Source organism: Balearica regulorum, chromosome 1, assembly GCF_011004875.1.
Source record: "Balearica regulorum gibbericeps isolate bBalReg1 chromosome 1, bBalReg1.pri, whole genome shotgun sequence".
In the NCBI taxonomy this organism is placed as follows: domain Eukaryota; kingdom Metazoa; phylum Chordata; class Aves; order Gruiformes; family Gruidae; genus Balearica; species Balearica regulorum.
In genome coordinates this window covers 1,621,121-1,647,883 of record NC_046184.1, presented here as the reverse complement: position 1 = coordinate 1,647,883, position 26,763 = coordinate 1,621,121, and the positions used below count along the sequence as shown (strand labels likewise).

General features: G+C 44.7%; 1 protein-coding gene across 3 annotated transcripts in view; it reads left to right on the top strand.

The window, feature by feature from the left end:
• Positions 1-26,763, top strand: part of UBE2H (ubiquitin conjugating enzyme E2 H) — a 55,974-nt gene that overhangs the window by 15,679 nt on the left and 13,532 nt on the right. Inside the window, exons 2-5 of one of the 3 annotated variants that reach the window (XM_075751566.1) lie at positions 12,566-12,642; positions 13,317-13,391; positions 24,538-24,577; positions 25,261-25,313. In XM_075751566.1, coding sequence (XP_075607681.1) covers positions 12,566-12,642; positions 13,317-13,391; positions 24,538-24,577; positions 25,261-25,313 — 245 coding nt within the window. Of the gene's footprint in view, positions 1-12,565; positions 12,643-13,316; positions 13,392-18,422; positions 22,275-23,224; positions 23,990-24,537; positions 24,578-25,260; positions 25,314-26,763 lie in introns of those variants that run through there. The other 2 variants (XM_075751652.1, XM_075751739.1) reach the window with 2 other exon arrangements.

The following is a 26,763-nucleotide window of genomic DNA, read 5'->3' as shown; positions in this document are numbered from 1 at the left end:
GGATGAAGGATTGAGAGCAGCCCTGAGGAGAAGGGCTTGGGGGTGTTGGTGGACAAGAAGATCAACATGAGCCAGCAGTGTGTGCTCACAGCCCAGGAAGCCAACTGTGTTCTGGGCTGCATCACCAGCAGGTTGAGGGAGGGGATTCTGCCCCTCTGCTGAGACCCCCCTGCAGTTCTGCGTCCAGCTCGGGGGGTCCCCAGGACAAGAAGGACATGGAGCTGTTGGAGCAAGTCCAGAGGAGGCCACGGAGATGTTCCCAGGGCTGGAGCACCTCTGCTATGGAGACAGGCTGAGAGAGTTGGGGTTGCTTAGCCTGGAGAAGAGAAGGCTTTGAGGAGACCTTATTGTGGCCTTTCAATATATAAAGGAGGCTAATAAAGCTGGAGAGAGACTTTTTAGCAGGGCCTGTGGTGACAGGACAAGGGGTAATGGTTTTAAACTAAAAGAAGGTAGATTCAGAGTACATATGGGGAAGAACTTCTTCCCTGTGAGGGTGGTGAGGCGCTGGCACAGGTTGCCCAGAGAGGTGGTAGATGCCCCATCCCTGGAAGTGTTCAAGACCAGGTTGGATGGGGCTTTGGGCAACCTGATCTAGTGGAAGATGTCCTGTTCATTGCAGGGGGGTTGGAACTAGATGACCTTGAGAGGTCCCTTCCAACGCAAACCAGTCTGTGATTCTTTCAGCAAAATTGAACTGCAGTTTCCTGGTACGTGGGACTGTTTGGTGTTTTCACTTTATATTGCAGGTGACCTAGAAAGAAGGAAAACAGTGTCTATAAGCTTCAGCTGCTGTGTGTAACCAAGGTCTGAAAGGTGCTTGTTCCTAAATCACTTCCCCCCCACCTCCCCCTTTTGGTTTGAGAGAAAACAGTGTATGGTCTGTGTTGGAAACTGTGGTCATGGTTGTCATAACTTCACCGGTTCCGTGATTCAGATACGGAGGAAAGTCAAATCTTGCCCTGTCCTTCAGGCCATTTGTTTGAGTTTAAAAAAAAAAAACCCCGACACCAGAACCCAACATTGCGTGTAAAGTCTTGTCTGAGCTGTTCCTTTAAAACATCGTTCCTGAGATGCCTTTTAACAAAACGGAGGAGGGGAGAAGCAAATCTGATCCCTCCAGAAGTTCTGGCAGGCTCTGTCGGGATGCCTTGCTGTAGCTCAGAGAAGAGGACAAATCTGATCCTCATGGTTTTGCAAGCGATCTATAAAAGGTGTACTGCCCTCAGATTCCCCATCAGCGGTTTCAGATGTGCCCTTACAAGGTGTGGGTGCTGTATCAACAGGCTTATTAATGACAGCATTTTATTAATGAACATATTGGCGCGAGCCCCTTTGCATAGGTAAGAGGTAGACGGTCCCAAGGGCAATGCTCATCTTGATCTTTTTTCCACCCGCTAGCGAGGCAGTCTGTACATTGTGTGCTGAACCTGAGAATCAGCAGAAGAGCAGAATTTAACTTGTTCTTGAAAAAAAAAAAAAAGTATTTCTAATAAAGTGGTTTGAAAGGAACAGAAAGTCACAGGTGCCTCAGGGTATGATCCACCCTGAAACGAACACCTGTATCTGGTAGAGTATTGTGTGTTACTTCAACTTGGGCTGCTACAGGCGGTGGGAAATCTAGATTGAAGCCGCACAATGACTTTTCCCTCGTGTTACTTGAGGTCAAGGGAATTGAGCTAATCTAGTTTAATTTCCAAATTCAGTTTGTGTTTGTTTCCTACACCCATGCCATAGAAATCTCACTGGTTTCTGAGATTTGTTTTAAAGCTCGTTTCTTTGAGGACTGGCAGATAACAACCCTTCTCCTGAAAGGCTCAGAAATGCTGGAGCTTCTGGCTCAAGTTGCAAAGTATTCTGTAACAAACCAATCTCAGTTGTGCCCTCTTCTTCAGAGGGAGAAATAATTTCCAAAATGTCTGAGAGACCTTACCTCTGGTTGGTACAGTAAACACCTGGATGGGTGACAGTTCAGAACTAGGATTTTGGATATTAAGCTCAGGACATTAATTGTAAAATGTTTAAAAGTTGAAGAAGCTTCATGAGGACCGGTGCTGCTTAATTTTCACTGGCACTGTTGAGTGCTTGCTCTGAGTCTTACTCACAGTTTAAGCACAGCTTGCTCTAGCTGGCGTTTCAAATAGTTGTTGCTGTCTCAATTCTGAAGATTACGGGTTACAAAACCCTTTGTTTAAAAAAAACCCACCCAGCGCAGGTGTGACCTCAGTGAGCAAGAAATATATCATTGAGTAGTTCCATGTACTCTCGCATCTGATGGTGTGGAGTCGGAAGGAGTTCTGCAAAACAACGCTGTGCTGTAGATAGCTCAGTATCCTCAGTGTAAGACGTGCTTACGGAGCAGCTCAGTCTTTTGTTTCTGCTGTGATGTTTCAGATACTCTGCTCCACCGTTGGCTCCATTAGGTTTATAGCAAAGATCAGCAAAGCAAGTCTCTTCCATAGACCCGGTTTTAAAGCAAGCAGAGGCAATACATGTGAGTAGCTGCCTCACAGCTATCTTTCCAGTCACATTGCCAAACCCTTTTGTACTTGTTCGGCAGCCTGAGCAACTAACCGTCTTGCTCTCATCACATCTGCTTATCACATGGGCCAGTTCTTGGTGTGTTGCCAGGGGTTTTGGGCTAAACCAGCGCATCCTGGTGAGTCTCACCTCTGTTGTGCCTGGACCCAAAAAAAGAAAAAAGGAAAAATCCTGCTGAGTTATGTTCCTGGCAGGCCACGGAGAGCTGTCGTGATACGTTATCCTGATTCCAAGGGAACAAGATCCTAGACAGGAATTTAAATGTGTTTCCTCGCCCCCCCCCCCCCCCCGATGTTTTAATGGTTCAAGCTTGAGTTTGTTTTTGCGAAGCCTCTTTTAGAGAGGACTTCAGGATTTTGGTTGAAGAGACATCCCGGTGTGAAGTGTTTATTAAAACAATTCTCAGGATTCCCATATTTAACACTTTCTCAATTCAGTGTTAGGATGTAGCTCAAGCCGATGCAACATATCAGCATCCCCCAGGGTGAGTCTCTGTGGCCCACATCAGCATCCCTTGCACGCAAGATCCCAGTAAAGGGGAGCAAAGAGGATGGGGACTCTGGTTCCAGAACTGGTAACTGCTCCATGCCAAAGCATGTTAAAATTAAGCTTAAGTTCAACAGATTATAACTCTGAATTTACCAGAATGAAAATACTTGCTTTGACACTGTCTCATTGCCCCCATTAAACTCTTTATCTTGTTTAAAATCAAGAACTTAAGGTACTTCTAGATTTTTTTTTTTTTTTTCTTCCCCCTAAATAAAAACTCTTGCCAAAGCTCAGCTGCTGACCTCCTCTGCATCTGTCTGCTTTGACTACAAACATGTCACGTCCGGAGGGCTTTACAGCCTGAGGAGATGGTTGTTTGTACGTTTGGGGTTTTATGTTGCTATTGCTGAGGTGGCTTGACATGCTTGCAGTTTCTAAATGACTGTGTAGGTTTCTTGGAGTGAAAAAGTGTTGCAGTAAAGTCTACGGAAACCTAAACCAAATTTCACTTGAGGGAAAAGGCCGCATCTTAAAATAATAATGTGTCTCTAAATTAGTGAAGTATTCCAACCACGCAAACACGTGAAAAGCATTTTGCTTTTAACAGATCTGGTATGTTCTTGTGAGAGGTGTGGTGGGGCACAGCCCCTGAAACACAGTTAAATCTTAGGCTTGGTGTCAGGTCTAGCACACGTTTGGGGTGACGCTCTCAATTCTGTGGTTTTACAACCACAGTTTCGCTTTTAGAAGCATTTTGGCACTTCTTGAATCCTCACAAAGAAGAAATCAGCTGTACCCAATGCAACTGGAGAAAGAAATGATTGTATTTTCTCCTTCTGATATTTCACTTAAAAGGCACTTGAAATTTCTCGCTTGTTTGAGAAGTTTATTATTCGTACATTTAATATTCCGTTCCCACCAGTATGTACAATCACCATGGTAACAAACTTCTCTTGATGGAGGCTGTAGCAGTGCAAATATTACAGCTAGTGGTTTAGCTTAGAGACGGATGTATGGCTGTGTAAACTACTACTGCTGTCTTATTCGATGCTTCTGGATCTGACTTTGGTTTCCCCCGTGACTGACGTTGAATGTCAGCGTAGTGAATTCTGTGGCTTCTAGCTCGATGTCTGGCTGCGAGCGCGAGGTTCCCCGATTATTTCCACCTTGTTCACGCCAGGTGAACAGCTTGAATTCTTCTGGGAGGCTTGAGCATCGGGTCAGAGGAGACCAGTGCAATCGTATTGTATCGGACCTTTTCGCCCAGAGAAGCCCAGGGCCTTACGCTCCTGCATCATGGCTCTGCATGTTGTTTTCCATGCGAGTCCTTTCAGGTAGGATGCCTTCCTCAAACTACGCAGTCATTTCCAGCTAGGATCCATTTAAGGAGTTTGCTGATTGACAGTTGCTTATCATTACAGACTAATTGCACTTAAATTCTCTTGGTTTCTAGTTTGTCCTGTTTTACTGGGGTTCAAAGAAATCTCGTGCTTGTGAATGCTGTGTTTCGTTATGGTCATGCATGGGAACATCAGTTAAGCTGTATCGATCACAACTTCATTCTGACTACCTTTCATGAAGTCCAGTCCCTTCCTTTCACATTTAAAAATCTTGTGTACCAGCTTCTTCTCACCTTGACTAACCCGTCTCCCTGCCTTTCCTGAGCAGCCCTTGCATAGGTCGCAGTTTTAAGTGGTTTCAAGCTATTTCCGTCCAACGTGTTGCTCCTGGGACTGACCAGCGCCATGCGTAGCACTGAAACACAGTCATCTCGCAAGCAAAGCTCCGCTGCGATGCAAATCAGGTGTCACCCTGGGCCTATATTCTCATCCTGAATTGCGCTTGGCTAACAATGCCTGGTAAAATGAGGGCCTGATGCTTGTACGTGTTGTGTTCTTCCTTGTCTGTAGATGCAAACGAATTGCACAGTAATCAGCACCACAAAACTGGAGTTGGACTGCAGCGCTCGTTATCTGCTGTCAAAATGACACTGATTGTGTTCCCGTCTAATCTGATTGTGAAGGAGCTCTTGGTGCCACCATTGCAATTAAATGTTGACCCATGCGGTGGAAGCTTAAGAACACAGTTTTAAACAAATTTATTCTAATCTGTTTTCTCTATGGAAAAAAAAAAATAAATCTGTCTGCTATCTCTTTTTCTAAACAAGTTGAAACTTTTCAAGGGAACAGCACAGAGTTGGGGAGGGCAGTGAATTTGTTTTCTGAAGGAAAAGGGCAGTATTATTCAATCCAGAGTCGTATGACACGTACCTTGTTGCCTCCTTATGGTGGTTCCCTTGGCTTTTGGTGAGGAAAGACCAGGTTTGAAGCTGGAGTGTCCTCTTTGTAGGAAAAATGCTGACTTAATTTCTAGTTGGTTCATAGCTTGCAACTCGTAGGCGAAGTGTCTTCTGGGGAAAGCTGCTTTTCCTTCTACCTTTTCCTTATTATTCCAGTTTCTTGGCACAAACTTTAGTGGAGAGTGGCCAGTTGTAAATCCTCAAGAGCTCCAGAGTAAGCAAGCCAGACTGGAGGGGTCGCTGGAGCAGCAGTTCATTCTCCCCAAAACCCTGATTGCACTTGCGAGGTCTCTTCCAGTGGACGTGGCTGAGCTTGGAAAGTGCCTTTCGATGGGGTTGCTGGTGACGAGGGTGTTTGTCTTGGGGAAATTTGCCATCCTTGATGTGAAATTGTGAAGGGTGTGTGCAGAATAACTTAAGAATGCTCTTTCTTGTGTGATTTCTCATCTCTGTCGGTTAAAATCTGGTAGAGAAGTGGTGAGTAAGGATTTGTTTGGTTTTTTTAAGCAAAACTGCATCTTTAACAAGAAAACGCTTGTGTGCAATAAAATAAAAACTCGGCAGCCAAGTACAGGTTGTTGTTCAGTTATTCATTTGCTATTCCCTCGCTACCAGAGCATTTTGGCTGCAATCATAACCGACCGTCATCTTGCAATGAGTGAAACCACCTCTGTGTAACGCTGTCCCCGATTTACTTGTCCCAGCCGTAAGGAGGGTGGAGGCCTGGGAAAGCTGGTTGTCTTCAGAGCTTTCCGCAGCTGCCCGCAAGTGACTTGCTGTCCTCCTCCTTTACGTTGTAGGATTTAAGTGAGTTTTGTGTCTTGCGAAGCTGTAGTGTTCCTGGGCAATCCCAATTCAGACAAAGGTTTGCCCCAGGTACGTGAAGATAAACTGCAGATTGCCCCAGTGGTGTCTTCCCTTCTTGGGGTTCGTGCAGACCGCGGGGCTGTGGATACCGATGCCAGAAATCGTGCAACACAATGTCCTTGGCAAATAGCAAACGCATTTCTGTGTTTGCTAGAAAACCCCTTTGGTTGAAGCTGGAAACTGTGAGTGGTACCCTGTGGCAATGAGAATAAACTAGCTTGGGGGAAAAACCGATGGATTTTAATAATCTGAATGGGTTTAGCCTGGAGTTCTCGAAGTTTGCAACGAACAGGGTGACTAGAAAGTGCTGCCTCTTGCTGCTCGAAGAAATCACAGAGCTTTTTATTTTCTTCTTTATAACTTTTTTTTGCTTCTCTGTCCTTTCTTCTTGTGTGCTGCAGGGAAAGACAGAGAAAGTCAAGTGTGAGTAAAGGGCAGGAACTTTTACTTGGAGAAAATAAGAATAAGTATTCCTGTTGCTTAAAGCATCAAACTCCTGGTGCCGGCTGTGGTTTCACGTGTGCGACTGGCACCTCGGGTAACTTGTATCAGATAAAGACAGGGAGTTTAGAGGAGGCGAGGCAGCCCGCGAAGGCTTGGAGGCAAGGATGCGACTGAGCTGAACTTGCCATTTTGCTGCCCATGTGTCAGTGTAGCCGGTAATGCTGCTAAATCGTAGGGCTCCTTACAGATAACTGCAGGTTGTGTAAGTGCTTCTTAGAGTGGAACTTGTTCACCTTTGTAAGAAAATAAACATGCATAACCACCAGTCCCAATATTAGAGGCTATTTATGTTGCAAAATTCTGCTTGCAAATACTTTGGAAGAATTTACACCTCGAACAAGCAGAGTGGTGCTTTTTGTACCACAAGCAGCTGGAGTGGCTGCACTCACTGCCTGCAGAGCTCTTTGTGAAGGAAGAAAGTCAAGATTAATACAAATCTTATTTTTTAAACACCCTTTGTCACAAAATACGCAGAGGGTGAGTTATTTCCTCAAAGATGGGTTCTCAGCTGCTTAGGTAGCAGAGCTGGATGATTTCTTTTTTTTTTTTTTTTAAATAGTCACAGGTGTAGTCTTACCATTTTCTCTCAAATTCAGATTGTGTTCTCTGGTGAGGTCCTTTCCCTGGAAGGATAGCTGTAAACAAGTCTCCATCAGTAAGAGAAGACGTGGCAGAGATCCTTAGAAGGCAGAAACTTGCTTTCTGGTGGTGACCATCGACCTATCTGCAACTTGTATTGAGATGCATGTAGATAAATATACAACTTTATTTTCCCCTGGGGTATTTCAGCTTTCTGCTTTGTCTGCCGCTTTGGGGCAGGGTGCTCACAGCCACTAGACTTGTAAAAATATTTTTCAGTGAAATATTTTTAGCTGGAAAACTGATTTGCCCAAGCTTATAACTTATGTTAATTTTAAAGAAACTTAATGAAGGGCCTTTTTTTAAAGGCTAAATGTTTGCCAGGAAAAAAAACCACTCAACCCTGCAAACAGACTAACCATCTGTTGGCCGTGATGTTCATCTGGGATTTTGGGAGATCTGGGTGTGAAGTTGAATCCTAAGAATTTTTTTTTTTTTTTTTAATTACTGTAGGGGAGATCCAGCCCTACGGTGCTGGGTGGCCCCGCATGAGGATGAGGGAATGGGAACTCGACCCTGGAACAGGCACATCCGCAGTGGCCAGTCTGTTTCTGACTGATGGTCGGGCAGTCTCTCACTCTCCAGCTTTGAAAGGTTTTGTGTGGTTTTTTTTGTCCTAATGCAGAATGGGCAAAATGCTTTAAATCACTTTTCATTCTGACCAAAGAAACAATTTCCTACGAGCTCAACCCTGAACAATAGAGCCTTGATCTTGATAGGGGGCTGTGGATGTTACTGTAATGCTAATACGTGGCGCGGTTGGCCTTTGCGCTTCTGGCACGTTTCAGGCACTATATAGGGAGTCTATAATCAGCTGCAGAAAAATTCCCTTCTGTCTCTCTCCTAGCAACCCCTTCTGAACTGATATTTGAAAATAAGCTTGCATTCCATATCATCATCTAAATATTTTCAACACTTACTGTCATTAAAATTCTCTTAATAGTCTTGGGACTTAGATAATTTATCTTCAGGTCCTCAGGACTCCCTCCTAGTTTCTATGGTTTTAAGGTAAAGCTTTTGAACTTCTTACCTGTTAGAAACCTGACTCGTATCCAGATTTTGCTCTTTTCTCTTGACTTTTACACTGGCTATATTTGACACAAAGTCAAATTAGTATACTGAGCTGATAAAGAGATAAAAGCAGCAGGGCCATAAGTCACCTAGACTAGTAGGAGCAAGCTGAGAGTCTTGAAAGGGTTTTGGTTGTATTTTTGTTAAACATTTTAGCACGTGTGAAGTGTTACAGACTGGGTTTGTAGCTCTCTACTCCTGACCCCGTATACACGTGGTGTAGCTGTGTGCCCTGCTGTGGAAACAAGGCAGGCTGCTCATACCAGTATGAACCAGTGGATTGCCACTAGAATTGAAAACATTAAAGTCTTTATCCATTACCTGCTCATTCTCTTTCTGCAAATCTGAATAATGAAGAGTGCGCAGTGACAGACAGTGGATAGAGGAATTCGTCTTGATAGAGTAGACTTAAACAAGGTGAGGGGGTTGTGGTCTTCCCCGTAAATGCTGACTGCGTGTTTGAAGTCCCGAGCACTCGTAGGAATGCTTTCTGCACAGATTTACATCACTAGCCGACGAAAGGTGTGGATGGAAATCCTGGGCATGAACGCAGATGTCCTGGGAGAAGTGCACAGGGGCTGCTGTGAACAGTCCAGTCACCTTAATTGTGGAAATCTTGCTCCAAATTCTTGATGCTCTTTTCCTGGGGCTTCCTGAAGCGGTACTCAGTTTGCTGAAGACCAGGAGCATTTTTCCTTCCTTGGAGCCACTTTGGCTTGCTGCAGGATCCGGCACCAGGCCCTGTCTAGCTCTGAATGCAGGAGGGGAGGTTTGTGGTGCCCTAGGCACAATTGGGTTCCTTAAGTCTTGTGAGTCTTCAAACTGGCAACTCTTTTTTTTGGATCTGAGTTGATTAATTGCTGGCGTGTTTGGAATGGGATTCGTTTGGGATTTGTAAGACTTGCCTTATGGAAAAAATTTGTCTGAGCTGAGAAAATAGTTGGGTTGGAGCCTGCGTTCTTTATTCTGAGATATGTTGCCATAAGCTGTGGTAGAGCTTTCTCTGGGAACGTGGTCCGGACAGTCCTCCGAACATGTTGAATCCCTTCTGCTGTTCCCCCATGCTTCTGCCTTGTGCTGCTGGAGGATTCCATGGTACAGCTTTGTGGGCTGGACAAGCCTTGAGGTCTGCCTGGGGTTCCTGGTCTTCCAGGAGTCCCAGCTTGTGCCGTAAACATTTCCTTTTCTGAAGACTTCCTGGAGATAGAAGGAGCTTGTAGGGTGTGAAAGTTGTTCGTTCTGTAGTTGCTCTGTGCGCTTCTCCTGTTAATGCTCTCCATGATTTTGTTAGTGGTGTTTCGAGATTTCAAATTCTTGGGCATCTCTACCTTTACACAAAACTTGGTGGAGAGGGGAAAGGGAAGATAGTTCACCCCACTTGTGTTAGAAAGTGGAGGCTCACATGGAATTCACCTCATCCCCTGGAAAGAGGGCTTCCCCAGCTTCCTCAGTTCTGCTAATGCATTCCCAGAGATTTCCGCTGTGTTGATCCAAGAGCTTTATTGCTGAAATTCACTTTGTTTTCAGTATGTCCTCAAACTCTTGTATCATGTTAATAAACAACACGGTTGTTCCCAAACCTAGCATCTGCATCCCAATACGTATCCCTTTTGTGAACCTAACTCCCTTGCTGTTTGGGGGTTGTTCTTTTGTAGGAGTTTTAGGTCTTTGCCACAACAGGGAGAATAATCAAATATGGCACTGCATTGCTTGCTAATAGTTTTTTTGAACTTGGGAACTCTAGGACTGAGTCTGAGTGCAGAAAGCTCTGCTTTAATTTATGGTCAGTATTAACTTGCGGAGCCGAAGAGCGTACAAGCTGCAGCTGCTCAGAAGCTCGCTCTGAAGATCAGGCTGGGAGAGCTGGGTTTTATTATGTGGTACTTGATTTAGTCCTAAGTAAAACCATTTGTATTTAACCTGATCCGCGAAGCTGCTGTAAGTGTTAACATACTTCAGTGTTAAACGTTTCACTCTGGGGCATCATCATACATGGCGGGTTTGTGTAAGAGCCCGTTTCTGAATGTGGAATAGTTATCCATTAAATGTGCGTTTTCAAAGGAACTTAAACTCAGTTGAGCCTATATTTAAAACTTACTGTCACAATACTGGGTGACATGAAAAGATCTGGTGACGAGTGTCCCTTAACACCGGGTCTGAAGCAAGCTGCAATACCTCGGTGCTAAGCTGCTCTCCACAAACCTGTAGGGATGAAGCTTTTCCCAGAGATGCCCCTTGGCTCTTAGCAGAAAAATCACTTGCGCTAGGGGCAGTTAAGGCATCGATCTGCCCTTCGTGAGCTGCTCTTGGGTGACTGCCAGGTGCAGCGAGCTACTTGCCATTCAACTGTCGGGCAAAGCAGCTTATGCCGAACCAGGAAAACTCCTGAGCCAAAACAAACTGCTGTAAAGTTTTCTCCCTCCCCCTGAGAATGAAGGGAAGAGAATTATTGCATCCAAACTCTTTTGGAGCTGGCACTGTGGGAAAACTGTCCAATCTGGGAGTCATTGTACTTGAGGAACTGTAATAAATCCTGACGGACCCCGCAGATGGGACTTGGATCTCCTGCGTATGAGTACGCACGCAGACTGCTGGGATTGAATTGGCGCTTCTGGATACAGGAGCCACTTCTCTTAAAGCAGTTTGACTGGCCTTAAGCAGACTTCATGGATTATAATGTGCAGTTGGGGATTTGACCCAAGCTGAGAATTATTTGTTCCTCGTTGTAGGTCCCAGCCAGTTATGTTTCTGGTGGGTCAGGAGTGTTTCAGTGAGTGTGTGTGTGCCAAGGCAAACGTGGTGCCTGTTTGCTCAGTGCCGTGGCGGTGCAAGGGGTTCAGCATAACTGCTGCAAAGCGGAGAGCTTCCTGGGCAAATTTTGTGTCTTGAAAACAGAAAACCTTTTGCATCCGAGTGAAGCATCTCGGTTGTAAAAGGGGACCTGGCTTCAGTTCCTCTTAGCCTGAGCGTTTCTGCCAAGCTTGCTGCTGTGATGTTAAGGATCTTTTATTAGATATTCTGCACTGTTGCTCCCTTCGCTCACGGGGGGCAGCCTCTGTGGTGCAGAGCTGAAGCAGTCTGAAGTTCAGGTGGGAATAAACCTTTGATTTTTCTTCTGCTCTGTTTTTTGTCTGATGTTTCCCTTGTAATTCATATTAAGATTATTGATTAAAGGTAATTGCTGTAGGATATTATTCACAATCCATTAACCCAGATTTATCACAGAATTCTTCATCAAGCTTGGGTGCTGAAACATCGCTGTTAATTGTCTTAACTGAGCCTTACTTGAAATTAAGACTTCTTGCCTTTCCGTTTGTATTCCCTTCTTCCCAAAGCGCCGGCACTTTGATTCTTTCCTTTAAATGTTGGAAAATATGGTTGTTCTTTTCGCACTGTAACAGTGCCTCATAATCTCACCCTTCTGCCATCTCTCTGAAGACGCAGAGTTTTTTGGTCTTGCAAGTCAAATTAACATGAGATTGCTGTAATTTGCATTGTAGCTGTGGGAGGCCATCTGACAGCACCGAAGGCAGCCAAGGAGAATTGAATTCATCAGTACTCGCAGTTGTCAGAGCAGGGACTGACTGGGGCGAGTTCCGCTCCTCTAATCTGGGCAGGAGAGTAAACATTTAATGTGAGCGGTTGGCAAGGGTGACTTTCTGCTTTGTAACTCGTCCCCCGAGTGCTGGAGAGAGATCTCTCCAAGTCCTGGCCTCACCTCCAAGCCTTGCCCCTGCGGTTCGTATCTGTGTGCGGTGAGGCATCGGAGCTGTTAATGTTCCTGGATTTTAGCACCCCTCCACAGCCTGAATATGTTTCCAAATACATCGCTGATACGGACTCAACGTTTTCTGAAATCAGAGCTTACGCTCTGCAGAAGTAGATGGAGAACACTAAGCAACTCTTGAGAGGGAGGTATCATCTCAAGATTGCTCAATGCAGGGGGAGGGATTCTTCAGTGTGTAGAACTGGCTTTTACTAACGTCATTGTGGTGGTGTGGTCACTTAGATGTGTCAAGACACTTAAATTACATGTTGTAGGATATTTTGAATATTTGGGTTTAAACTATTTGGTTTGACTGGCTTCCTGCAAGTTACTGAGTAAATGGGTTTTGTTTCCCTGGACTAAATGTTTTCCTTTACTTGATGTATCAGTATTGAGAGCAAACACGAAGTCACAATCTTAGGAGGACTCAATGAATTTGTTGTGAAGTTTTATGGACCACAAGGAAGTAAGTATATGACCCAGCCCTTCTATAGAAACAAACTAATGGTTCATGGTGGAGAACAGTGACATGATACATTCTTCTGGAGTGGAAGAAGAGATGAGCAAATCTGAGTTGGGGGGAGAAATCAAAGGGTAGCAGTGTTTGAGGGCAGGGAGAAACACAACTGTGAGTGTTAATGCAGATGAACCACCTCCCTTGGAGCTGAGCAGAGCTGGATACTGCCTTCGAACAACTAAGCCCTCTGCTATGTCCTTCAGCACGCCTCTTGTTGATCCTTAGCTTTTCTAGACCTGGCTCATAAGTTTTGCATCAGTCATCTGAATTTTTGCAGAGTTTGTAATTAAGATGGCTTTTTGAGTGACTGGATCACAAGTCAGGTTTCCAGCATGCCTTAATTTAGTAACATCTCTAAAGGTAAGTAGATTATTCTAAAGTCTCTATTTTTAATAAGGCTCTTGTGTCTTTGTGCCGAGATCTTCTGCAGTATCAGTTCAAATCATGTATTTCTTGTCAGGCAGCACAGGAAAAAGGCTTTTACCGTAGGAGGTTTGATATGAAATCTTACCCCTTGATGGAACTAAGTATTCTTCCAAAGAGGTGTTTTGCTTCATGCTGTAGTTCTATTTATTCTCTCCTGAGTTACGAAGTGTCTAATACCTACTTTTCTTTCATTGCAGCACCATACGAAGGTGGAGTATGGAAAGTTAGAGTCGACCTTCCTGATAAATACCCTTTCAAATCCCCATCTATAGGTAACCAATAATCACTTTCAGTCAAAATTGTGTTACTGTTTATGCAGGAGTGATGTTATTGCTTGCAGCATTGTTGCAGGTGAAGTTGCACCAAGTCTCAGTGCAACCATAAGATCTTTACTTCAAGTCTGCAGAATGCTTTTACGATAGACTTCCAGATAACGCATGCCAAGCAGAGAGGAAGTTTGGTCTTTTGGCCAAAGGGCTAGGAGCTGGAAATGGGATTTGGTTTTTTAACAACACATCTATTCATGGGTACGGTGCAGGATACCACAGTGAGTGCTGGAGCCTGTTTATATAAAATGTCTTATTTGATATGGAGAGCAAAGACCACAGTGTGTGTTTGTAATCTTGGGGTAAACCTAGCTTTTGGGACCTCTTGCCCAAAAGTGGATTGAAGTGAAGGCAGGAGCTGAAGCCTCTGTCCTCTTGGACTAGGTGATGCATATGTGGAAGAACACAGGAGCAGGAACCTATCACCAGAAAAACTGCAGCTGCATAGACTGGTTCAGCTTGTTTAACCTTCGAGAGCAAATAGGAAGCTTGATAAGGAAATGTTCTTTAGACTGTATCCATCCTATCTCTGTCCTTGGGTAACAGTGATCTAGCTCAGATGTCTTCTGGTACCTAACTTTATTCCAATCACTTAAGCTTTAAATAAGATAGCCAATATTGCTTGAAAAACTGGAGCAGATGCACAAAGTTGCAACATCTCTATTCTGACTTATGGAATAAGCGGTGGGAGCTCCGTGACATGGCGCTTCTCCATCAGAAGGGTGTGCTTGTGCCTCAAGCCACCAGAGGACTCTGAAGAATGGAGAAAACAGCCCAAGGAGAACTGATGTGGAAACGTGACTATACGAGTTGGATGAGATGGGTCCCTTCCAATATCAACATCCTGATTTGGAGATGATAAGTATTGGCTGCTTTCTTAAAATAGACTCTTACGCTAAGAGTGTCTTCTATTTAAAATCTCTCTCTGGTGTGAGAAATAATCTGTCTGGTTCCAAATGTGAACCGTGCCTTTTGGGAAAGAACGGCGCTGTTTTTATGCTGTCCTTTACCTTTTTTTTTTTTTTTCCTGTTGAAACCTTGACCGAACCACAGAAATGTGCACGTGGCTGAGTAACAATGCAGTATTGCTGCAGCTACGTGAACCCTTTTCTCCTTCCTCTTGAGTCAGCCCTGAAACTTGCTATAAACCTCTTAGGTTAGAGGCTGTTTACGAGATGCACAGTATGTTATTTGGTGCTCATCGTTTTTTCCTTCTCAAGTGACACAAACTGATGCAGATCAGGGTATTGTCATGTTGGCGATCTTAAAAGTGGACTGATGAAAGACAACTCTCAGCATACAAACCATAATTTCCTTGATGTTAATTGCTTTGGTGCTAGTCTACTCAAGATTATTTTTCTCTATATATATATTCTTCCTTTGTGTATCAGAAATCAAGTTTGCTGGTTTAAAGCAAAACCAAACTTTCTCCAGTAGCCTGTGAAGCCAGTGCAGCTAAACGTTGGCCAGGCTCTTGTATATTCGTAGTGGTGGTGGTTTAGGCTCCGGTTAGTTGTGTGGAAGATGGTAGGTTTGACCTTTTGGTGATTTTGCTTTGAGGCTGTTTAGTGCTGGTTGGGATAGGTGAGAGTAAAAGGCAGCCTGGGATCAGAGTTGGCCCAGCTGCATTTTCGGAACTGACACCACCAGGATGGCCTTTCTGCTTCTGAACTTGGGGTGGGTGGGTGTGCAGGGAGTTGTTTTCTGCTCAAATCACTGAATTGTTTTGTCCCTTCTAATGTTGCTTTTGCCGTCTTCCTTTTAGCACAGCACCTTTCCATTCCATCAGCTTGCTTATACCTACTGTGTGGCGCCTGTTTTATTCCAGACTCATCAGACCTTCTAGCATGCTTCCCTTGCCCTACGAGTCTCTGCTGGAGTGGCTGAAAAACCACCTCTTCTCTCGCTGAGTTCCCCAAAAGGCTGGCTTTTGCTCTACGGCCTGCCTTGCTGTCTGTTGGGCTGCTGGAAGTGCAGGTTACCTCCCGGGCAAAGCAGTGCACAGCTGAGGTTTCAGGTTGAATAAACAGTCAATGCTAGACGAGAGCTGGCTTAGCAAAGCAGGGCTCGGCTCTGCTGCGGGGAGGAAAGAGCTGAGGAGTGGAAGCGCCAAGGGGAGCGCTAGGACCCGGGGAAACTCCCAAACATCTGCAGGAAGAAGTTTGTTTTTCTTTGTCTGGTTCCCATTTCTGCTGCCCCAGCTTATCTGGACAGCCAGGGCTGAGTGACGTCTTGGCCCTTTCCTCTGGGCCAGCCCGATCTCCGCACCGCTGTTCTCGGAGGCAGACTTGGTGTGCGGTGCCTGATATCGCTGGTTTGGGCATTACAGATAGCTCCGGAGCAAGCCTTCGTCCCAGCTGAACCGGGAATGTTCAGAAGCCTGTAAATGAAACCAGATCCTGTTCTTTCCCAGGTCTGTCTGTTCCAGTGAGCACGGGTGTCCTAACCCAGCAGTCCTCAGCCAGCTTGAACTCTGGATAACACAGGGGTAGGAATTAGTAGGGAAGAAATTTGCCATGGCAATCTCTGATCTATAAAGAGGTGGACGTGAAGGATTTCAGAGATGGTGGAGCCTGTGAATGGACATAAGGTCATCTAGAGCACATGTGTAGCTTGTTTGCAGCCCTTCTGTTCTCAGCACTGCATAGCTCCCACTGTGTTGATGACATGCAGAGTTCAAATTGTGTAAGTCACTGGCTTGTATAAAATATAGAATCCAGCAGTTTCTTTTCCTTTAATAAATTACACTTTTATGCTGAAGCTTAACACCAAAATGCTGTTCTTGCAGCTTTCCTTGTTCCTCTAGTACTGTAGGCGAAAATTTTCTTTCCATCTTAGAAAATCTTAATGCAGTCTTGAACATGGCATGGGCTTTTTGCAGCACATAACATGATGGCTTGAAGCATATCCATGCGTTCTAGAAAGCCGCTTCTGAAAAATGACTGCTAATAGTTGCTTTATAATCTGTTCAAATTGCTTTTATCCCAGCATGGCTCTGAGTATAAGGTACGTGAAAACTTGGTGTTCTCCTCTAAAGTGCGACTGACAAACTTGAAAAGGTTTTTAAGGTGGGTTCCAGATTTGTCATCTGAAAGGTGTGGACCTTTTTGTAAACCTTAAATGATTGATGGTCCTCTTTGCCTTTGAGGGTCTCGAGCAGAAGCCTTCGCTCCGTATGGTGGCTCTTCTGCCACATCTTTGCTCCCTTGTCCCATCCACAGCTCCCTTCTCAAATATGCGTGGCATTTATTTCCCGCCCTTCTCAGGTTGTTAATTATTGCTGTAGTCTATTAAATGATGCCGCCCCAGGGACAGTGTTTGCCTGACAATGCAGGTAATACCTCTGCTTAAAGACCTAAACCGTCCTGGGATCTATGTGAAAAGAGCAGTTCCCAGGAGAGCTTCCAGTGTTTCATCGTGTCCTGCAGTACCTTTCCGGTATTTCTGGCACTGCCTGTTCCTTGCTTGGTTTTTGCTGTGTGTTCGGACAGATCCCATATTGGTGCAGGATGATTTTTCCTAACAAAAGCTCTGTAACATACAGTAAAAAGGGAAACGCGCATCCTAGAAGAACACGAATCTAAATAGAGCCAGATGTAGGGCTGTCATGTTGGCTCTGGGCTTGAGTGCTTCCATTGAGATGAACTAACTCCACTCATGATCCCTAAATATCCAGATCTTCAGACTTGAAACAAACCTGAACTTGAGCAGTTTGTTAGAACAAAACCAACTCCTGAAGAATACCCAGTTGCTTTCTGAAGCTAGTGAATGCTGCTGCTCTTAATGCTTTTGTCAATTAATGTAAATAACCCTGCGTGCTTATAAGGACCCGAAGCGCTCCGCTGCTAGAAGTTTAGTTCCATTTTTGCTTTCTCCTAGACAATAAGTTTTGAGCTGTGTATAATTTCAGTAACCCTGCTGGCACTGCTCCGCTACTTTTCCCTTCCCTCTGGGATTTAATATCTTCAGGGGAACTTTCTGCCTGGTCTGTTCCTGCTTTTTCAAAGGGGAGTTGTGAAGTACTTGAAGTACTGTTTTGAGCTCCCGAGTCATGAGAACACTTTGTGTAAATTCTGTGTGTTTTTAATCAGTCCATACGCCTGCCAAGAGCCGGAGATTAATGCTCTTTGATGCCATAAACATAGGAGGAAGCGCAGAGTGTGAATGTCCTGCCCTGCTTTAGGTGATAGGAGCACTAGAAACATGTGAACCTGGGAGCCTGAGCTCTTACCTGGAAGCACTGTGGCATTTATTTTATGGCTAAAATCTGCAGAAATATTAGGCTGGCACTGAGTCACCCTGGTTTCTTAATAATCAAATGTCACAGCTGCAAAGTTTGCGTACAATTTGCTCAGAGCCTCAATTTCTCAAATAACTTCTGTATATTTATACACAGTTCTCATTTTCCTTCCATCTTCGGCCCAGTTATCTGCAGATATCTTGCGTTTATATTTCACCTTTCTCCTAAGTGTGTTGTAAAACAAAATATGTATGTACACACATGGAAGTGTGTGTGTATATGTGTATGTATATAACGAGACATTGTGGCAGCCAGTACAGGAATGAAGCAGTGTTTAGCTCCAGCCAGGATTTAACAGATCTCTCCTGGCCTGTGCTTAATTTTTCTTTTTAACTGCAGCTGCTATTTTTACTTTCAGCTCCTCTCTGGATTGCCTTACATTTTGCTACTTAGAATTTCATGAGTCACTTATCGCTTGTGACCATTCGGAGCTTGCTCTTCCCTGTGCGTGTTGATCCTTATTCTGACCTATAAGCGATGTGAAAATGCTTGTTCTTTCAAATACGCTTAGCTTTGTCTAAGGGGAAAGACGAGACACCTAAAGGTAATTTGTATCCCTGTCTCCACTCCGGTCTGACGCACAACTGTGCACCCTCTGCAGCTTCCCTGCTACAATCGGAGAATGGGAACAGACTGACAAAATGGGGTAGGTGTTTTCAGCCTGACTTGGCACAGATTTGCTGCCGTCTGTGCCAGTCTCTGAAGCCTGGGCATCAGGTGGTGGTACACCTAAGCGATGAGATGAACTTACACTGGGCAATTGCTTTGTGTTAGCTCTGCATGGTTTTTTTTCCAGAAATTGCTGCTCTTAGCACCAGTCTGTGAGCTTGTGGATACTGCTTTTCCGTTTCTAAGAATGGAGCACTCAGCGATTCACTCTGAGCAGGCAGTCCAGAGTTTATAGCTCTGTCACTATTTTCCATCAGTTACAGCCATATTTTTCTGTCCCGATCTTTTCCTCGTGAAGCTGCTGCAGAATTATTTATGGTATTGTTTTGAAAAGCTACTAGAATTTGAGTATGGTAATATAAACTGTTCTGCTTGTGCTGTTAGCAAGCTGACGTTACACAGCACCTCCCGCCACCACCGTGCAGTGAATGCCTCCGTGGTGAGGGCACGGTGTTATATTTGACTTTGTGGTTAGTGCTCTGAATGGGTTCCTAACCTCCAAATTTCATTAAAAAAAAAAAAAAAAAATCTTTTCCTTTGCCAGTGAGACTTATTGACCTGAGAGTTGCAGACAAGGTACGCACCTCCAAGGTGGGCAGATCCTGCGCCCTTCAAATGGGGAACAGCCACGCGCTAAACCAGTTGTCCCAGTCTGCAGAGGGGAATGGGTACTGGGTTGAGAACTGGGGCAGAGATCTTGCTCTTGTGCCCTCTCCCCCATCTCCTACCACGGTTTCTCAACCGGTGGTGCGTGGCGGGCTCGTGATCAGTTACACAAGAAGGTAGTCCATGACGTGAGTGCAATGTGGGGTTTTTTTTTTAAATAAAAAAAATAAATGCATGTTCCCTTGCAGGCTTTTGGGTGTTTGAGGAGGGTGAAGTATTAAACTTTAAGTTTAGACTAATCTTATCTGGCCGTTTGGCAACAGTACGCAAGGACTTGGGAGATCTTTTTTCCATTAGGTATGTTGTCCAGTGGTTAAAAAAAGCAGAGGAAAAACACTGCTCTTGACCTCTCTGTGCCATACATAAGCTCTTCTGTGTGCTGATTTCTGTGCGCATCGTTCTGCCCCGAGCCTTGGGTGGTCACCCAAGCCACGTTGATTTGTTGAGGTATTTAAAATTCATTGCGTCCTGCTTCAGAGAGACCGTGACCGCCTTCCCACCTCACTAGTCTGAATGGTTTCCTGACTTGGCCTTAATCTCTCATTAAAAGTAAAACTTTGAGGCTTGTTGGTCTTGCTGCACTGAAAAGTCAGGAGCAGTTACATACACTTGTCTTGTTGGCTCTTTGTTTGGCACCACCATGGTACACAGATCTGAATCTGCTGTCACAGTTGTTCAAGCAGAGAAGTGTCCAGCTGGCCTTATTTTATGAGCAAAGAGAGCCGACACGTGGGCAAGCAGTGGCGAGTTTGGGATGGGTAAGTGGATATGAACTCGCTCTGCTCTGGCACGTTCCCCAGAGCCGCTGGGAAGTCCTCTTACAGTTATCGCTGGTGTGGTCAGGCCGTGCAGCTGACTCCCTGCCGTGCAAGATGACGGGAGGCTGGGATGTGCTGTGTTTGCTGACACGCTGCTTTTACTCCTTCCCCTGTGCTTCAGCAAGGCTCACAGCACCAGCGTTGCTTTAAGGAGCTGCACTGCAGAGGAAAAAAAAAAAAAAAAAACCAAAAAAAAGGTCTTTTGGGGACCTTTCACCTAACCTACCAGCTAAGCTGCTGTACTTTGAGCTCAGATAAGCAACAGGCCAGGTTTTGAAGCACCGCTTGTTGGATTGCAGCCGGTTCCTGACTTGGATGAGAAGCACCAAGGGGTCCAGGAAGCTTTCTGCTGCTGTGGGCCAGCGTTGTGCAGCTGGAGCTGCAGAAAGAGCGAGGAGGTGGTTTCCAGCCCAGGTTTCTGATCCCTCTTATCTCCAAGTTTTGAGTCCATCCTGCCTGAGTAGTAGATGAGCAACCCGGTCTAGCGGAGGATGTCCCTGCCTATGGTAGGGGCGTTGGAACTAGATGATCTTTAAGGTCCCTTCTAACCCAAACCATTCTGTCATTCTCTGGGGGCTGTACCAAGGTAGGGGACCCTTTCTAAATCACAGTCCAGCCCTATAGATATAGTGATAGGGGAGCAATTGATGCAGAACAGCCTCTTGCAGGAGCTTTTTACCTAATGGCTCCACAGGACAACGAGGTGCCTTGGGTGTCCTCAGCATTCCCCAAGTTATCCAGGTATTTGGGCTCTGCTTCTTGGAGGAGAACTTGCCGGCCAAGCAGCTCACGACAGCACGTTGGTTCTGGCAGCGCCTTCTAGCCATTTCCTGGGAGCTTTCCTCTGGAGTTGAGAGAGGTGTTGACATCAACGTCAGTCTGAATTCCTCCCTGTTTCTCCACTGCGGTTTTGCTGACCTGGAGAGCGTGTTCAGCTATCGTCCAGCCACGGGGTCCAATCCTCAGCGTGACCGCTTCACCCCAGTTCAGTGCCCTGGATGTTCAGACCCATCTACAGTTGGTGTGCGAACGCGGTGAGAGAACTTCATTTCGTACTGGAATATGTCCAACTGCTGGAGCTTTGTGAATATTCCTGTGTTTGCAGCATCCAGGAAGATTGACAGCCTTTCAGTTAGCTGATTTTTAATTTAAAAATGCACTTCTCTTCAAAGATTTTTGTCAACCCAAGGAGTGATCACTCCAGGGCTATTGCTGAAATACCAGTGTTTTTGAAGGTCAGCGTCTGTATATTGGTCTCACCGTCTTCCAGTCTCAGAAAAGATGTGTCCCTTTCTGTTGTGTAACTCCTTTGTGGATGTACAGGGTTGTTTCTATTATCACCCAAAGGCTTTTTGTCCGTACAGATCTTATGTAGTCCTGCTTTACCTTCAAATGCGATCCTGGATCTTGATCTCTCTGCATGGAAAGGGTGGACAGCAGCCGCTCTGCTGCTCAAATTCCTCCTGAGCGTTGGCTTTCCCAGGGTTCAGTGTAAATATTGCTTTAGACTGTTAAATTAAGTGTTTACAGCTAGGTTCAGCACACAGAATCACAACTGCTCAGGCTGTGACCTCAGCTTCATGCTCCAGGCTGTGGTGAGAACCCAAACCCTTGGCACTCTTCATGGAGTGCTCACCTGGAATTCTGTGCGGTGTATTGACTGCGGTGTGCTGTGTTCAAGACTACGGCAGTAAACCTGCCCCAGTGTTTATGCTGGCTTGGGAGTGTTGGTTTGTATTTTTTTTTTTTTACTCCTGGCTTCCTGTTTAAATTGGAATTTCTTTTTTTACATGGATATTTGTGCTTGCTTTGTCTTTTGTATTTGTAAAAAATAAATACAGAGCAAGTCAGTATTATTGGAATAATGTTAGCGCTTTATCACTGCAGGTGACTTTACATTTCAAATAAAGGAGGAGATAATAGTTTGAGCTTATTTCTGGCTCAGGAAAAAGAAAGATATGAACAGAACTGCTCTTGGCCTGAGCAGTTTGTGTCAGTAGGAGAATGAAGCTGGGAGAGTTTTGAAGAGTTGCAGGAAGATATGGCAACAGCCTAGGAAATAAGGAGTGCAGGGAGAGGACATTCGCATTCTTTCTTGAAGAACAACTGTTTCATTTGCAAAGCTTGAGACCAAGGACAGTGTGAAAGAAGGGATTGTTCCTTGCCTGGGTGAATGCGGAGATGACAGAGAATTACAAATCTCTAGCACAGGAGCTGCTTGAGCGGACAACCTCATCTCGTCTCCCTGGATATCGAGTGTGGCTTAAATGCTGAAGTATGTGAATGAAGAGTTGACCAAAACCTCACAGGTGACTTTGCAGCACAGCCTTGCCTCACCAGCTGCAGGTAGCTGTGGTAGAAGGTACTAGGAAATAGGTGAGATGATCAGAAAACCAAAATGGGAGAGGGCGGAGGGTTGTCTGCGTCTAGCTGGGTTAGAGCCGGTCTGTGTCCCAGATACAAGAACAAAGTGTTTAATTCAGCAGGTCTACACATCACCCTCCTATTCTTGTTACCTGGTGTCTTCCCCAATCCTCTTCTGTTCTGCTTTATCAGAAACTTAACTTCCCCCCTTCCCCAAGAGAGAGACAGGATTTAGAATCAGGATCGGTGCTTGCTGCGGCTCTCCAGTGCTGGCATAATGGATCCATGACCTGATTTAAACCTGCCAGAGCTGCCATAACGTAAATATTTGATGGCACTACGGCTTCCCTTTTTAAGTCTGCTTCAGTTTTTCAAGCTAAATCGTGGCAAAGTATTCCTGAAAGACACTTGTTAGCATGGAGTTGTTTATGCAGTTCTCGGTTCTTCTTTTAGAGATTGTTCTGGCTTCGGGCATCGTTTCAGCCTTGCGTTGTATTTATGCAAAATCCGAGCAGTACAAGCAAACATGAAATTATATTTGTGTCATAATACATGGAAAGAAAGGGAGTTGAATCCATATGCCAGCTCTTAGCCCAGATGGAAACCATGCTGTCATTCAAATCGCGATCGCTCCTTGTTTGGGCAGAGATGGTACATCGGCGTTACTGCAGTGTCTCGCCTGGAGTGGCTGGATAAAGGTGGGGAAGGTGGAGAATTTGCTGCATGGTAAACTGTGACGTGTTTCTACACTTCATGAGCTGCTCCGGAGAGAAAACCTCTGTGTGTTTTGAGGTCTGGAAGGAGTTTTTAAAATGGATTGAGTCAATATCCCAGGCCTAAATTTCTTACTGTTTTTATAAATGTGGACCTTTGTCAGAAGGAATAATTGCTGTTAGGTAAAGTAGATTTCTGTTTGTTGCAGAAAGGTGCGATTCCCTTTTGTGTGATTCCCTTGTTTGTAGGGTTTTACAAGCTGTGGGATGGTGGTACAACAGAGGAAAGAAGATTTTATTTTTAAGTTCTGAAAAAAAAGCAGTGCTGAGATCTGGAAGCAGCTTAACCTGGCACTAAAACAAGGGTTGCAGCAGCCCTACTGGGCCAGACCCCAAATGATTCGGCCAAGCCAGCAGAAGCATATAGGAATACTCAATCCATTTAGCGCTGAAATAATTGGAAAACCCAGTTTCTTATCCCTGTTCCGTGTCCATTCTGCTTTGGGAACATGTCACATACCTGGGTATTTGGGTTCCGCCAAGGGAAAGGGAAGGGAAGAATTTGGAAGCTGGATTCTGCATCCACTCACAGCCACGGTCCGAAACACTTAACTTTGTTTTTGGGGTGGATGTGCTTTACTTCTACGCAGGCCATGGTGCCAAGTATGGTGTGTTATAATTCCTTTAATATTTTCATTTTATAAACTCTATTTGTAGGAGAAGAGGGGAGTGTTTTTGAAATGCCATCTGTCTTGAGGTTAAAGCAGGCAGCTGGAAAACACGGCTTAGCTCTAGCTTCTGCTATCAGCTGCAGTCTTGAAAGTGTGAAGCATCTTCTACCGTGATGTCATAAGTCTTGAAACCACAGGATTTTTTTTTTAAACAATTTAATTTGCAAGTTGGAACAAAAAAAGCACTGTCAAATCTAGAAGTCTGGAATGTGGACAAAGCCACGACGAGCTTTCTCATTCTAGACCTTGCATCAGAGCTGTTTTCTCCTAGAGCAGACCAGAGGTACCAACTGATGAATTAATTGCTGTGTTGTTGCAAAACTTGAAATATTAGCTCTCTGCAGCAGTTGCTGCCCCTGAATGGCTTACGAATGCAGATAAATGTTGCAACTTCACAGAAAATCTTTGTTGGGAGATGTTAAAAAAAAAATAAAAATCTTAAAGCAGCTGTTGAGCTTAAGGTTTATATTTAGTGGTTATTCTAAAGATCCTTGCAGCTTTTAAAAACACTTCATCAGATGTGGGTGCTCAATTGTGCTGATGGGCAGGTCTTTTCAAGATAATACTGAACCACAAAACCTTTGCGGTCCAGTTGGACTGTAAGCAGAGGGTTTTGCTGAATTTCGAGGGAATGGATGAGGACCCTAGGGTCAGAAAGTTGCCTGTGTATTTTAAAGGTTACATAGCTATATATAGCTAAGGCTGGATTTTCTTTGAAACTAGTTAGATGAGTCCTTGTTCAGTAAATTCCAGGCTTCTTTTGTGAGTGAAAAAAAAATAAAAATAAATCTTTGGCTGTTTTTCACTATTTACCAGTGTGTCTCTTTGCAGGATTCATGAATAAAATTTTCCATCCCAACATTGACGAAGCGTAAGTAAATCCCTTGTGTGGGTTTTCTTTTTTTTCTTCTAAGGAGTTTGTCTAATTGTAACTGTATTTGGGCTTCACAATAATACACTGATGAGTTGAATAATGCTTTCATCAATCTAAGAGTCCAGAGGGGGGGATTTGATAGAAGTAGACTTTCAGGAGTGGGTCAGGCTGTGGGCAGCACTGGAGAGCTGCATGTTGCAGACTCTTGCAGATGTTTTTGCAGTGCAACACGCCTCATTTACAGAAAATTCAGGGTTGCTAGTCCCCCTCCTCACTGGCATCATGCCGGCTTCCTAGGAACAGCTAAGCCATAGCTCCCTCTTTAGCTGAAGTTTCACGTTCATACTAAAATTCTTCAAAACATAAGATGTTTTGGCACATTTTGTTTCAGTTAAGGTTGTTAAGGGGAGCCACCTATGCTTCAGTCTCTCTCCAGCAGAGCCCCATATGGGCCAACTAATTCAGTAAAAGCTCCAATTTACTTTCCTTTCTGCAGAGTATGAAGATTCACATAGTTAAAGCCTGCCCCTCTATTAACCACAAGATAGGAGAAAATCATAGCTTATCCAAAATGGTGGGGCAAAGGCAGGGCAGAGGAAGGGAGGGGGTAGATTATATTAAATCCCCAGAGTATTTTTGAGTGTGACTGTGTTTAATTCCATCCTTTCCATATGTTTCAGGTCAGGAACTGTATGTCTAGATGTAATCAATCAAACTTGGACAGCTCTCTATGGTAAGTTTGGCATTTCCCTGAACATCCGTATTTGATGTGCTAACATAACACAGCTTGCTGGAGACAGATGACCTTAGGCTAACTTCTGGGTTTGGGATTTTTTTATTTATTTATTTATTATATTGAAGTTTTGGACTCCTCACTGAGCCAAGATCACGTGAAAAATAAGATTTTTGTGTGAAAATACTTTTGTAACCTGGTTTTATGCCGGAGAGGCAAAAATATTCCATAAGCCTCACAAAGGATCACTGAATCCATTGCGTGGCATTGTCTGGCAACTGCTCGACAGCACCCCACCGTGATTCCGCATTGAAAGAGGAGTGACTTTCATCTAAAGTGAAACCTAGCTACCAGCTACCCCATCCACGTTTTGTACAGCCATTTGAGCGGGTAATTCTTTGTGCACAAGGCTATGATCCCACTTCTGCAGGAGATGGCACCACAAACCGTTCCTGTTTGTCATGGCAGCGTCATTTCATTGCAGGTTAGGAGGTAGTGGTGTTTCTAACAACGCTGCTCGCTGCAGAACGTTTTGGGTTTCCTGGTAGGTCGTTTCTGGCCATAACTCTCCTTTTTAGAGATATGAAAAGAGTGACTGGTAGCTGAAGACCCATTCAAATAGCATGTAGGGAAAGCTGAAATTGTTACAAGGAATACAGTTGAGTATCTAGTCTAGGTTGGCTGCATTTTAAAAATGTGAACTTCAGATGTTACAGTTATGCTTTGTGGAAGAGTATTCAGGGGAACGTGCACGTCAAATCCTTCACGTTCTTCCATGAAAAAATGATTTTACCTATGTAAGTTGAAGCTTTGAAGCAGTTGCTAGAGAGACAAGCTACTTCACCTTCCTCACAAGCGCAATTTGGAAGGAAATACCAGACTTGGAGAATGCTGGGTGGAAAATTGCTATAGCAACTTGTTGAACTTTACTCCTCGTCAGAATGCCTGAAGTCCTCATGTAGTAGATGCATGGCATACACTTCACGTGGTTTTGTTGTGAGAGATCAGCTTAGCTGTGACCCAGGTGGTGTTGCTAACGGAGGAAGAGGATGTTCTTGTGTCCTGGGAGGATCTGATGCGAGGTGGAGGAATTAAAGCGGTGTTAGCAAGCCAAGCCCTCTGCTGGGATGAACCTGCATGGTTCAGTCGGCAGCGGAATCCAGCTCAGTGCAGTGTGTGCTGCTGTTCCGCAGCCTGAAATGCCACCTGCAGATCGCAGGGATGGCTGGACAAAAGAAAATCGCTCCAGTGTAACTGCAGTGCTGGTTTTTGTGCTCTGGCAGTCTGGGTTTTGCTTTGGAAGCCACGTGTGGATAGCCTCCCTGTTCTGCAGCACGCTCTCCCAGACGGCCACAGCGGGGTTTCTGCACTATTTCCAAACAATTTCAAAGGAAGGCTTTCTGTGTGAGGTTTCCTCATGAGTGCTGCTGTATTTTTGTCATCCTTGTTG